A 14,106-nucleotide genomic window follows, 5' to 3' on the forward strand; every position below is an offset into this window, starting at 1 on the left:
CAGACATGCAGCAATTAAATCCAGAGGAACTGCTTTCTCAAAGTACTGTGAAACAATGCAGTATTTTTTTTAAATTCAGTTGAATGACAAAGTTCAGGCAACACATGGTTGTAGAAATCATATTCAACTAATCCACAGATGACATTTAACCTTTTGTTGAAGTTCATTATACAATTATGCAATTCCATAATCATAATTCACACAGAAGACCAGCATCACCGAGGACAAATGCAATGTAGTATGTAGCCTAACAATACATCTTAAATTTGGTGAGACACTGCATCATACCAATAGGTTTGCAGCAACAAATCATTACAGCTCATGTAATAAAAACAAAGACCGCTGCAGTAGGATCCAAACTGTGAAAAGCATGAATATTAAATGTACGGCGGCAACGGTTTGCTGCAGTTATTGAGCTTGGGGCGGTCACGTCGGCTTGCAGTTTCAAAGTCACGACTCGAGCGGTTTTTAACTGGAAGATCACCACTTCGCTTTGGTCATACGTAGCATAGAAGAAACACACTTGAAGAACTTTCCCAGCAGCTTTAGCCAGGCTGAAGGTTTCCAAGTATTTCCCGACCTTCTGACTGTGAACAACTATTTCAAATTGCGGATATTTCCAGTGTTTCACAAGAGTCCAAACAATCTGAGAAGAGTTTACACAAGACCCATTTGCCAGGAGCAATGCATCCCTCAGGGGTTTAGAGGAGCCACAGAATGCACAGTGAATTCATGTCCTAAGTTGCCTTATTAACTGCGGCCTTTGCGATATGTAATACATGCTCACATGTTCAGCTCAGTGAAAAGTATAAATCCCTTTTAATAGAGACTGGATTCAGCTCTGGTCTTATCCTGCATGCTGATGCACTCACGCCAAGCCATTAAACAGCTTGTGTCAGATAAACAATGTTTGTGGGCAACAAACAATGGCTTGCTTGCAGATATGGATTATCAAAACAGAACTTATGCTCTCATTAAGTTACGTTAAAGTACCAATGATTGTCACACACACACTAGGTGTGGCGAAATGATTCTCTGCATTTGACCCATCACCCTTGATCACCCCCTGGGAGGTGAGGGGAGCAGTGGGCAGCATTCCCGCACCCGGGAATCATTTTTTGTGATTCATGTTTTATATATTAATATCAGTACTAGCCCCATGACGTCTAGTCCAATATTAGTGTGCTCGTTTGCGTTCTTATTTCGGACTTTTCTGTTATCTTAAGTTATTAGATGTGATATGTCAAACCCAATTTGACATTTTTATACTTATTATTGTAAGTCAACAGGTTGTAAGGCCTTTAAGGAAAATGTATGTTTCTATGTTTTTTTTATATTTATAATATAAACCCCTTATACGAATTTTTAAGTACACATGTGCAATTATATAGACACCGAATTTAAGCCCTGGAACCGTTATTTAAGTATAATAATGTTTAATCTTGGTTTGCCTTTTTTTTTTTTTTCCGTCAAAAAAAGGCCACCCATGAACGAAAATGACGAAATATTATTTTACAGTCCCCGTAATGCGTTCACAATAGCGCGGGAAAATGTGTAAAAATGTTTGCTTTTTACCTCCCACCGTGGTGCCATGGAGCAGACACTTTGCAGACATGTTAGTTTGTAACAGAGGACTGTACACTTTGAATTTCATTCACAATATGCCTTTTTATCATTACATTATAATTATGTGTGTATTTAATGATTCCACGCTGCAATTAAATACGTCTGAAATAACCCTCCGCGCACATGCGCAATTTACATGTGACTTAAAGATAATAAATGTTACTTTTTTTTTTAACTTTTCGTTTATTTTTCTTTAAGTCCTGCATGCTTTCTATATTCAGAAAGCGCAATAACATAATCGAATATGAAATAAATGAGGTTCCTAGTGATTTATTTGCGTCCAAATGGCTGATTTTTCTTGACCAAAACTACTTTTTTTTTACTGAATTAAAACTATTTTCTGTCTTCCAATAATGAAAGCAGGTTAGAATGTGTCTTTTAAGAGGGACTTGTGTGTTTAACGGATCGAACTTGTTTACTGCATCGTGCCACATGCATGGTCAGGATGCTGTGCTGCAGCCGAGCAGTGTGTGTGTGTGTGTGTGTGTGTGTGTGTGTGTGTGTGTGTGTGTGTGTGTGTGTGTGTGTGTGTGTGTGTGTGTGTGTGTGTGTGTGTGTGTGTGTGTGTGTATGTGTGTGTAGTGACTTTGAACTTGAACTTCATGAATGATGTGTGCAGTGCACCGGCACTAATGAGGCTGCACTAATTGTTTTGTCTGCATTGATTGGTGCGTCATGCGCGCAAAGGACGTGGTTGCGTCTCAACTCAAGATGGATTTTGGACATTCAGGCAACAGGTAACATAAAAAAAAAACAACGTGTCCCCAACAAGACAATGTCAAGCTCATATTTTCCACCGCATTAAAGATGCATGCATGTTTGGTTTAAAAGGAATTTGAAATAAGATACGCTATTTCCCGAAATACGCAACTGCATGAAGTCCCTTAAGTCAAAACTTTGCCAGCTTCAAAAAGACAAAAAAAAATGGCTTTAAAGTGCGCATAGTTTGACTACTGTACGTGACGCTGTGAATAACTATTTATCAGCCATCTGAAAATACTCCAAATGGATTTTCCATTATTTGCCCTCATTTTGTATAGCTATAATTATAAATTGCTGCAATGGAAACGCGTGATAAATGGCATCAGTGTGTGCCTGCATGGCACAAACAAGAGTGTGTTTTGCACTTAATTGCTTCATGCACGCAAAAGTAACACATTATATTTACTGTATTATAATTCTAAAATTAGACTTACTTCTAATTAGATTTAAACGGCCTCTGTACAGGAAAAAAAATGATATATTTGTATTGTGTTGATCGAATCTCTCCACCCACATTTTGCGTTATCTTTGCAGCATTAGTTGACAAACAAGCGCTGACCCGCCCGGCCCAAAGACTTCATGGTTCTGTTCGTTGCAGGCCTGCGTCTTTCTGCAAGATCAGGTTATTTTGCTCGTTTTTTTTTCCTGAAAGAATGCGTGTGTTATAGTTGGCGTGTGCCTTCTTAAATGACTCATAATATATAGTCTAAATGTCACCTTCAATTGTATGCATCTATATTGTGGTGCAAATAAGCCCTCATAACCAAGCAGGACTTTTAATGTGCGTGCAGACAATATTTTCTATAATTCAGCATGAAATATTCTATTTTTTCGGGATTTTTTTTGGGGGGGGAGGGGGCTTGTTGCATTAAAACACTGATGCAATGTCTCATTTATTTGACAAGTCCTTAATGGTTGTGTGCTTGTACCTTTCAATATACTACATCACATACGTTGTTTGTAATATTTTGGTGGCTTCATTTACTTGCACGAAAAGAGCACGATGCTGCCCTTCTAGAAAGGAGGCACAGCATACAATGCATTGGTCAAAACATTGGGTACACATGTACACACATCTGTGGATTAGTAATAAACATTTATTCACACGTCTCAGATATTCAACACAATTATCATTGCGGCTGCAGTGGTTGCAGTGTATGTAAGTGTGTGTGTGTGTGTGTGTGTGTGTGTGTGTGTGTGTGTGTGTGTGTGTGTGTGTGTGTGTGTGTGTGTGTGTGTGTGTGTGTCATGCATGGCTAGAACTATTTCTAGTAGTTTGGTTTACTTATAGATAACGCAGTCATGTGCGTGCACAAAACGGACATGTTGGCAGTTGAACACCATGTGACAGTCCAACTCAACAGTGACATATTTGTTCACAAAATTAATTAAGTGAAAATAGAGAATTATGTTGTTGGGTGTGTAATGCATATACGTGAAAAATGTTCCTAGTGAGAAGAAAATAGACTAACACTGCGCTATATTGCTCAATAATAATTTATACACAGGATGAAAAGTAAAGGCAAGTTCTAGAATTTATTTGTCTTTTTTTTGTGTAGACACATTGCACATTGACACCTCTTTTACACACATGGACTTATTCATCACCCCCCCAAAAAAAGGAAAACACACAAGCAAAAAATATCTGCAGAACATTAAAATGCCTGAGTTTTTAAAAAGGTAATTTCGAAGTGGGACAGTTGAAGAGTATAGAGTCCACCGTGCGCGTCTGCTCCTTTTTTGCAGACTTCTTCTGCCATAATGGAGGCTGCAGGCTGAGATGATTGACGATGAACGTGTGTGTCTTTTGTCTGCCAGCAGCCACCACCGCCTCTCTTAACTTGAACTTGGACTTCCGACGAGGATTTATTTAGTCTGCTGTGTGTGCCTGCACCTCACTGCGTGCCGGACACCTCTTATGTGACAACACAAATAACCTGCACCACAAGGAATATTTAGGTTGGAAATGAGCAAGTTCAAAGACAGAGCTGGCGAGAGCCATGTAGTATAGTTTGTCTAAATCACACCCCCTATGTATGTTTTATCCAATGGAAATAAAGAACCACACATTCACACTGCCATCCACAGTCTAATAGTTCATATCAATGTGCAAACATTGTTGCAGAGTCCTATAATTGACTATACCTGCACATATCTAATTGTAGCTGCGTGTATTCTGCACGCATTCATTGCAATATTGTTTAAAATTAAAAAAATAACGTCCCTTAACTCCCCTCCTTCACTTGTAATGCACCAATATTGGGTGTTTTGCAAAGGCAAACACAAAAATAGACTAACATGTAACATTATAATGCTTTTCAGTGTTGTATTCCGAAAAATAAAAATGCCTTTAAAAAAAAAAAAGCTGTTTCTTATTTCGGGGTTTTAGTTCCATGCGAGAGGCAAAATATTAGAAACTGATGATGCATTGCAATATGCAAACAACGTGCACACTCTTTGACTTAGAAAACCTAAGTCTTATTTTTGTTTTCGTAAATATATTAATGGTACATATAGATTGCAATAGGTGCGTGTGTGCTGGTGCTTCTGATTATATATGGTTTGTGGATTATGTAATTACATAGCAATTGGATATATGTTGCATATCATTGAGAAATAAACAACTTTTCCCTAAAATTAAATATGTAAAATGTGTTCCAGAACACTTCATGCGCACATCCCTAATGGAAAGTGTATTTACAATTGAGCATTTTCTTTGAAAATGTAAACTTTTTTGACCCTCTCTGCATGGGATATGATCATTTATACAGAATGAAGTGTGCAGTGATGAAATATAGTATAGGGAGAAGCAAGCTTTTGCTGCATTTTCACCATGCACGGGCAATAACGTATATGAAATGAATAGGAATAGTGCACGTTCAATCTGCATGGCGACGCCCGCTCTTTTTGCGTTCCAGCTCCGGCTATAGGAGTTTAAACGTGTTGAATTTGGAATGCAAATAAGGGGGTTTCTGTGTGTTTATTTGGACTAATGACACACTGCGCGCAAATGAACAGTGCGCAAACATTTTCGGCCTTTTATTTTGAAAAACTATATAAAGAAAACCCTTTTGTGCTGCATGGGTCAGCGATTTAAAAAAAAAAAACGTGTTTTTGTCATATGTTTTCAAGATTTGACTTGAATAAGGATGTGCAGCGACTATACACCTGGCACCATGATTTGATTAACGTGGACCCCGACTTAAACAAGTTGAAAAACGTATTCGGGTGTTACCATTTAGTGGTCAATTGTACGGAATATGTACTGTACTGTGCAATCTACTAATAGAAGTTTAAATCAATCAATCAATCAAACCAGGCGCCGTTGAGGCCTGAAGTGACCACTTTAGTCACATATTTGGATCAGGCAACTTCCTCTGGCTGAAGTTTGCGTTGTGATAGTTCATCGAGTTTGAGCAATAGTGTGGCGTGATGTGGAACATGTAAAAAAAAAAAAAAAAAAAAGTTCTTGAGCAACGAGATGAGGAATGTGGCAGGAATTTGCCAATCCAAATGCGTGATAAAAACCAGAAGACAAGTTTGCACAATTGCACATTTTAACGTCCCACCTTTTTCTTATTAGTAAATTATAATTTTGTTCAATTCTAAACCCGCCGAGTTGTGCATTTCCCTTCCATTTCCCCTCGTGTCCAATATGCGACTATAGCTCTTATGCAAACATTTGTGATCTTGAACGCCACCCTGAAGCGCTAATGCAGTGGCGTTTTAGTCCCCAGATACATATTTCCAACGCCCTCATCTGCTCACACACTCAGGCAATTGCACAATTACTGAAATATTACGCACACCTGCACATGCGCAATCGAACGAGATGTAAAACAACAACGCTCAATTTTGACTGACACGGTCATTTTCAAACACTAGAATGTGTTTGCTAGTGTGAATGCGTTGCTTGTTTTGCGCCAGCTACTACAAATAAGGCATACTCAAGGTTTTGATGAACATGACGCAACACACCTGCAGCAGCCTCAATAACATTTATGCACGTACAAACATGAGCATTAATATTCATGGTAAAAGCTTCATTTAATGGATATATCCAGGCAAGTGTGCCTAATAGTGTGGCCCGCGAAATGACGGAGAAACTTACTTTTTGCAGCAGCCCAGGTTGCATCCAGTCTGGTCTAAAAGCTAAAAGGCACACAGACACGCTCATAGCTGCAGTGACTCAACTTACCGGGTGAGCAGTTGCCTTATTTACTGCAAAGTATTTAGTCATTCAGACGTGGGTTTGCTCAGAAAAATCCCCTTATATTTCATATACATGCACGCTTTTGTGGCTTTATTATTCCCCTGTCCATGTGGACGCATGCACTGCAGCCTGTTTACCTGCATGGACCACCTCTTGCATCACTCTGAGATTTATACATGTTCATTTTTATTCAACTTGTTGTGAACATGTTTTACTAAGGACAATACTGGTATAGAGAAATATCCCGTCCCCAGGTTAAAGCAGGCTAACTCACGCCGCTAATGAGGTCTAAGCGCCATCATGTGCCCATGCAGCCAAGCTTCCTGAGAGCGGAAGCAGCAGGTAGGCAGCATTTTTGTGGGCATGGATGCCACACACACACACACACACACACACACACACACACACACACACACACACACACACACACACACACACACACACACACACACACACACACACACACACACACACACACACACACACACACACACACACACGGACCTTCATTCCGACAGTGTCTGTCTGGAAGGACATGAAGTCTGCTTGTTAAGATATTTACAACAACACCCCATGACTACTTGTCAAGATAGTCATAGTCAGCATGTAGGCCTGATGTATAAGACAAGTTGCATGCAGCGATTAGTGATGAATGCTGCATTTCTAGATTTAAAATACATTGAGGAGGGGGGGCTTGCAAAGTGCACTTTGCAAAGAGACAAGGTAGTATAACGGGGAAAATGTATTCAAATGTATAAAAAAAATAATGAAAACAATTAACTTGTGCAGGTAATTTAAAGTCTACTTTTAGCAGTGTTCATTATGTAGCTTAAATAAATATTAACCTAATCTCACACGCTTCAAAAACTTGTTGCCGGATGAAAATTCGTATTGATGTATGCATGGTATGTCTGATAAGTACAATCTTACGTGTATTTTTACTAACTTTCCTGGCTTGTTTTTATTTTATTTTTTAAAGTTGTCCTATCGTTTATAGGTTTTAAATTGTTGGTTGAATTTAATTGCTAAATTAGAAGTATATATTTTAAAAGTATTTGTTGACAAGTTATGCCCTTTGTAAAAGCGATTAAGTGTATAAGTGCTGTGGTGGATTATTATTTATTAAATAATGGGGCACCAGAACAAACAAAAACAGAAGATACCCCTATTTTTTAATATAAGTAATGTTGCCCCTTTTTTAAAAAAAAAATACCTTGTAATATTCCATATTTATTTTGTAGCATTTTACCATAGTTATGGGAAAAAAAGTCCAATATATTTGGAACACTATATGGGTATTTTTTGTTGTTGTTGCAATTTTCAAAATGATGAACTATACAAGATATTATAATTTTTAGGCTGTATTTATAATACTAAAAGCAAAAAGCATCATCTCGTTAGTACTGCGAGGTAGTTTGGGTGAAACTACTTATATAAACAGACCTTCTGGTCGAATTTCCATCTAAAAATTCGGGATGATGTGCCTTCACACAGCAAATGCTAGAGAATAAGCGCCTTTAAATAACAGCTAGTTTACATAGTGTGAAGTTCATTCTTGTCCGTCTAGACTCTGATTACGACCCTGTTTGTCTGAGTTTTTTTTACCTTGACCTTGGACTTCCGTGCAGCTGCCGCCTATGCGCCCTTCGTGCTTGTGTTTTTCCTTAAGACAAAAGAACCATAGTCCCTCTCCTAAAAAAAAAAAAAAAAGGATAGAGGGGGCTCTGCTTCCTTAGCGGCTTGCATGCAGGCAAACGCTGCGGCCACCTTTCCCATGACAAGTCAGCACAAAAATGTTGATCAAATTGGGGCTCGTCTTCCCCGCACATGCGGCATATAAATAGTTAGCATAAAGCTGCATTATAGTAGCGAATAGTGCAGGGAGAGGCAGCACAAAAAGTCCACTTTATGAACACTCGGTGCGTGGGCCTCTCACATGGCTGACATGTTCACCTCAAAATAGTGCCACGGCTAGAAATTAATCCGCCTGTATTTCCAAATAAACACCTAGACACTATAGAAGGATGTGGCGCATGTTGTGGTTTTGCATTTCTTCGCACTAGGATGTGAGCTGGGATCAAATAAAGCCATGTTGTCAAATATCTGTCCTCTTCTAGCATGGCGTCTAATTAAAAAAGTTGTGCGTCTGCAAGCAATCTTTCTTTTTGTTTTTCTTTTTTTTTGGCCTGCGGAGTCAGCAACATGTGTTGTGCTAATGTATGCGTATACGAACTGCCTGGCTTTAATAATAATAATAATAATATAAATAATAATAATAATAATAATAGTTAATAACTGCATGATCTTTTTAAATGTCACGTTAACACTGGAAAGAGGGGATATTACATATATGACTTTCATTTAACTGTCACACTAAGAATCACCATTTAGCGTCATTGCAACAACTTTACCTGGAATGACCTACAGCAAATATTATTATAGTAATAATAATAACGATAATGTGTGATAATATGATCTCTTTTTTTTAAGTCACGCTAACGTTGAAAAGAGGGGATATTGTACTTATATTACTTTCATTTCTACAGTAACTGTCACACATTTAGCATCCTGGCAACGACTTTACCTGGAATGACTTCCTGCAAACACACACATTTACATCAACACAGGACTTGCTCTAATAGCGTGGACGCATGTTTATACAGCACAGAGGACTAATTCTCACTTAGAACGATCATCATGTTTGTTATTTTGGGAAAAATGACTAGCATGCAACTGTTTATTTATAGTCAATATTTTGGTTGTTAAGTGACCTATAAGCATTTCTTCTCAGCCGTGCATACAACTCATATTATTTTTTCTACACGTTTTGCTTTTAATTTAATTAATTCAGGATTAATTTGAGGACGATTTCATATTTATTTAGGATTTTATTTGCCTTCTTGTTATTTCAAGCATTTGTAAAAAGCACTTCGTATATGAATAATCCTGCATGCCTATAGCCTTGTTTTGTGTGTATTGTTCTGATACCTTAGTGTGCACATGCATATTATCTATAACACACTGGACTATGAAAGTATATTGCACCAGATACACTAAAATAACTATATTTCTCATGCACCGAAATGCATGATAGGTCATACGTTTTGAACTATTCTTTTTGGTATGTTGGGAAAATGGAGAGCATGCAATTGCTCCTGTATACTTTATATTTTAGTTGACTTGCAGTGACTATTGCACATAGATTTTTGGCGTAAATATGCAGTTGTTCTGATAGCTTATTGTGCGCATATTTACCACATTGCTCCGATATAGTTTACTGCACGCATATTTACATACAGGACTATATTTCTCATGCACATTAAAACGATCATGATTGCTAATATGTTTTGCACTATTATTGCATGCAATAGTTATTTTATTATTTATATTTCATTTGACCTGCAGTGACTATTGAACATTGATGTGTTGCGTATGAATGTACAGTTGTTGTGATAGCTTATAGCGCGCGTATGTAACCATACAACACATTGATTTGCTCTGATATTGCACGCACATTTACATAAGCCTAAAAAGATCATGATAATTTGTAATATGTTTTGAACTATTATTGCATGCAATGGTTGCTCCGCATTTCCTGTTTTAGTTGACATGCAGTGACTACATGTGCATACGTAAAGTTGCTCTGATAATGTATTAGTCTTACTGCTTGAATGACGAGCCAGTTGATTTTGAATTGTATCTTTATTTTTGTTCTATGGTATTAAACCTAACGTTGTTGGAGTTATATAGATGCATGCAATTGCTTTATCAATAAAACAAACTTATACTCAGAACTTAATCTTATTGGAAACTTGAAGTTAAAAAGTAACATGCTAATGGTTAAATTATTTTATCCAAGTATGGCCCGCTTGACAATATAAATTCCGTCAGGTGACTATCTCTGCCCCACCCCACCCCTATACCCACTTTATGCACTTCTGAAGACTTTTGACTAATTTCATGAATACGAAATAATGCAATGATGCATTTTTGCCCACAGCAAAGTGAAATTACAATGTATTGTGAACAAATATAGGAAATGTGAATCATGTATTTATGCACTTGTCATATACACATGCCTTAAATCAACAGGTTAAGTCATACTTTCTTCTAAAAGCTTTAGGATGATTCATAAAAATATGGAATGATGTGCCTCCAGAGAGCTGTAATGCCACTGTCAAGGCACAGTTGACGCACTTTTGGAATATCATTTTAGAATGTGAATGGTGTGCAGTTTTTTTTACGCATAATGTTTTAAGGTGCAGCTCCAGCCTTCAAATGCGTACTTTTAGAAGATGTTGATGACGTAGTGTTAGAATCGTACCACTATGTTTGGACATATTTTACGCACAGCCTTTTTGATGGATCACTATAACAAATGCAAAGCGGGTATTTGTGGTGCGTTGCTTACACTGGTGTGCCTTATTTAGAAAACATATGTATGTATATATGTATAAATAAATAACACGTTGTAGGCCATTTGAAAGACCTCTGCAGGGTTTAGTATAGGATGTCGTGAGGTGAAAAAAATGTGAAGATGAGAGTGATGGATTTGCCTGAGATGGCCTGTTGCAGTGCCTGGAAGCCGGCTAAAAGCCACAGATTGTTTTCATTTGCCACTATCGCCCCAGTGTGCAAACTTCCCTTTAAGGGAGTGAGGCTGTCCGCTCGGAGCCAATGGCAGCGCGGCGTGCTGTGCAGGAGACGCTCTAGCAGGCGAGCCAGTGTCTCTTTAAAGGGCTGCTCCGGCCCGGCTCTCTGGCTCTGTGTGCCGAGGACCTGTTAGCGTATCACGTGCCACATCCTTAATGAAGTGGACACACGAGGGGCGCCCCTGTGCGCATGCGCCGGGCGTAAAATGTAGTTGGAAATGAGGTGTCCGTCTTGGAGAAGTCGACTTTTAAAAAGCATCGGCAGCCCCTGATATGACGACTTCGCTGCTTGTGCATCCACGCTGGGCGGACACCTTGATGTACGTTTATGAAAAAAGCCCGAATGAAAGCGGACCGAATAAAAGCCAAACAATGGAGGGACTGAGCGGTAATTGCCCCGCGACCCACTGCAGGGACCTGATGTCGCACCCCGCCCTGGGACGACACTCCGGCACCATAGCGACCCACCAAGGCTCCGTCTACTCGGATATTTCCTCGCCGGACAGCGCTCGCCAGTGTCCAGCCCCGCAGTCGTCCTCGGGCGCCTCGCTCAGCTACGGCTACCCGTTCGGGGGCCCGTACTACGGCTGCAGGCTGTCCCACTCGCACAACGTCAACTTGCAGCAGAAGCCGTGCTCGTACCACCCCGCAGACAAATACGCCGAGCCCAGCAGCGCGCTGCCCACCGAGGAACTGTCTAGCCGGGCCAAAGAGTTTGCCTTTTACCCCAGCTTCGCCAGCTCGTACCAGGCCGTGCCGGGATATCTGGACGTGTCGGTGGTGCCCAGCATCAGTGGCCACCCCGAGCCGCGGCACGACGCCCTCATCCCCATGGAGGGCTACCAGCACTGGGCTCTCTCCAATGGCTGGGATGGGCAGGTGTACTGCTCCAAGGAACAATCGCAGTCCAGCCATCTGTGGAAGTCACCGTTTCCAGGTAAAAAAAATAAATAAAAATACAAATATTTCCCCCCCCCCCCCCTCATCACCAGTTTTGTTGAAAGATGAGCTATTTTTGCAAGTGACCATGCACGCTGTATAATTTTGAGATATTTAAAGTGATTTTGTTCCACTATATTCAAAATATATATATACTAAAATATACTCAGAATGTTGTATCAACAACAAGTCTATTTTAAGACTAAATATTGCCCTTCAGCTTGACATGCACCAAATCCTCCATGCTTTTCAGAAAATAAACCCCCCAAAAAAACACGAGTAACAGTGAAAGGCTTAATAACATGACCTCAGAAAGCCACCTTTTTGAGGTCATGTGATGGATGAACACAAGTTGAGTTTCAGTCACGCAGAATAAGAAACACCTTTGCCCTCTTTATGACAAGATAGTGGCTTTGCTTGTTTGGACTGTGCCAATAAATCTCAACGCCCTGTGATGTGTTGCATATATCAGGATCTACACTTTGTTTCACTGCACACACACACACACACACACTCACACACACACACACACACGTGTGCGCGCACACACACACTCTCACACACAACTCAGTGTAATGTTATATACAAAAATGGCTCTTCTCATTATGAAGCATACATTTGCTTTACTTGTGACCATGTCCAAGGCATGATATGTCATATAAAATAGAGGCCCTATATATGCCACTAAGGTGTTTTGCTGTATATCAGCTGCATTGCTATAAATGCATGCACATATATGGCAAACACACATTGGCTCAACTTCATATACAACATTTATTCCCCTTGCTCTCCCCACCCCCCAGCCCTCTCCATAATGGAAAAAGAGCCACGCAAGCACGACGGGCTGGCATTCAATCGTACACACATGCTCAATACACACACTCACACACACTGTTTTGCTTCAAGATGACAAGAAGTAATCACCCATTTTGATTGGCGCCAAACTGGCACTTAGAGTCCATGCACCCACAGTAGGGATACGAATAATCATCTTGCTAATATGTCAGCTGCTCTGACCTGCACAACATCCCTTATTAGTCATTTTTTTATACCACATGGAATGTTTACCATGTAGATCACCCCATAACTTTGTAGCATCTTGGCTATAAAATAAACTTTTAGAATTGTCCCCCCCCCCACCCCCCACTGCGTGCTGCGACCCTTGCAGGCCCTGTGTGTACTTCCACTGCCATTGTTTGTGTTCTTGACAGTATTACCCACAATTCCCTGGGACAGGTCTTGCACAAATGCAGCACGCCTGCAGTTGTTTAGCTTGGCACAGGAGCCGTGCAGGCGGACATGGATCAAGATAGGCGAATATAAGAACGTGGAAGTGTTGGTAGCCATGGAAACAGACTATAAGTTTGTATTGTGCGTATATTAATTCTGGTCACCGTGGGTATGTGCGCCCCCAGTCCCATGCAATTGCAATGAAGCAGAGGCGGAGCCATGCACGCTATTATTAATAATTCTATGAGCGGTCAGGACATTGTCTCCATTCATAAACCTTTTCGTAAAAACACGGTCATATTGTCGCCATTAGGCGTTGACATTTGCCTGCGTTTACGGCTCTCCGTTTGACCATGTCCTTCTCCCCGCATGCAGATGTGGTGCCCCTGCAGCCTGAGGTGAGCAGTTACCGGCGTGGCCGTAAAAAGCGCGTCCCTTACACCAAGGTGCAGCTGAAGGAGCTGGAGAAGGAGTACGCAGCCAGCAAGTTCATCACCAAAGACAAGAGGAGGCGCATCTCGGCCGCCACCAACCTCTCAGAGCGCCAAGTCACCATTTGGTTCCAGAACCGGCGGGTCAAGGAGAAGAAGTTCGTCAGTAAATCCAAGAGCAACCACCTGCACACCACCTGATCAGATGGCGCCCCCCCCAAAAAATAATTATTTTACACTTAACTCCACTGCA

The 14,106-nt window shown here is 40.3% G+C and overlaps 1 protein-coding gene across 1 annotated transcript; it reads left to right on the forward strand.

Moving 5' to 3' along the window:
* The first annotated feature begins 11,526 nt into the window (after positions 1 to 11,526).
* hoxc13a (homeobox C13a) lies at positions 11,527 to 14,054 on the forward strand. Its single transcript, XM_062052001.1, has 2 exons — positions 11,527 to 12,190; positions 13,798 to 14,054. The coding sequence occupies exons 1-2, from the start codon at positions 11,527 to 11,529 to the stop codon at positions 14,052 to 14,054; spliced, it is 921 nt and encodes a 306-aa protein (XP_061907985.1).
* Positions 14,055 to 14,106: the final 52 nt, after the last annotated feature.

The sequence above is a fragment of the Entelurus aequoreus genome, linkage group LG07 (assembly GCF_033978785.1).
Source record: "Entelurus aequoreus isolate RoL-2023_Sb linkage group LG07, RoL_Eaeq_v1.1, whole genome shotgun sequence".
NCBI lineage: Eukaryota > Metazoa > Chordata > Actinopteri > Syngnathiformes > Syngnathidae > Entelurus > Entelurus aequoreus.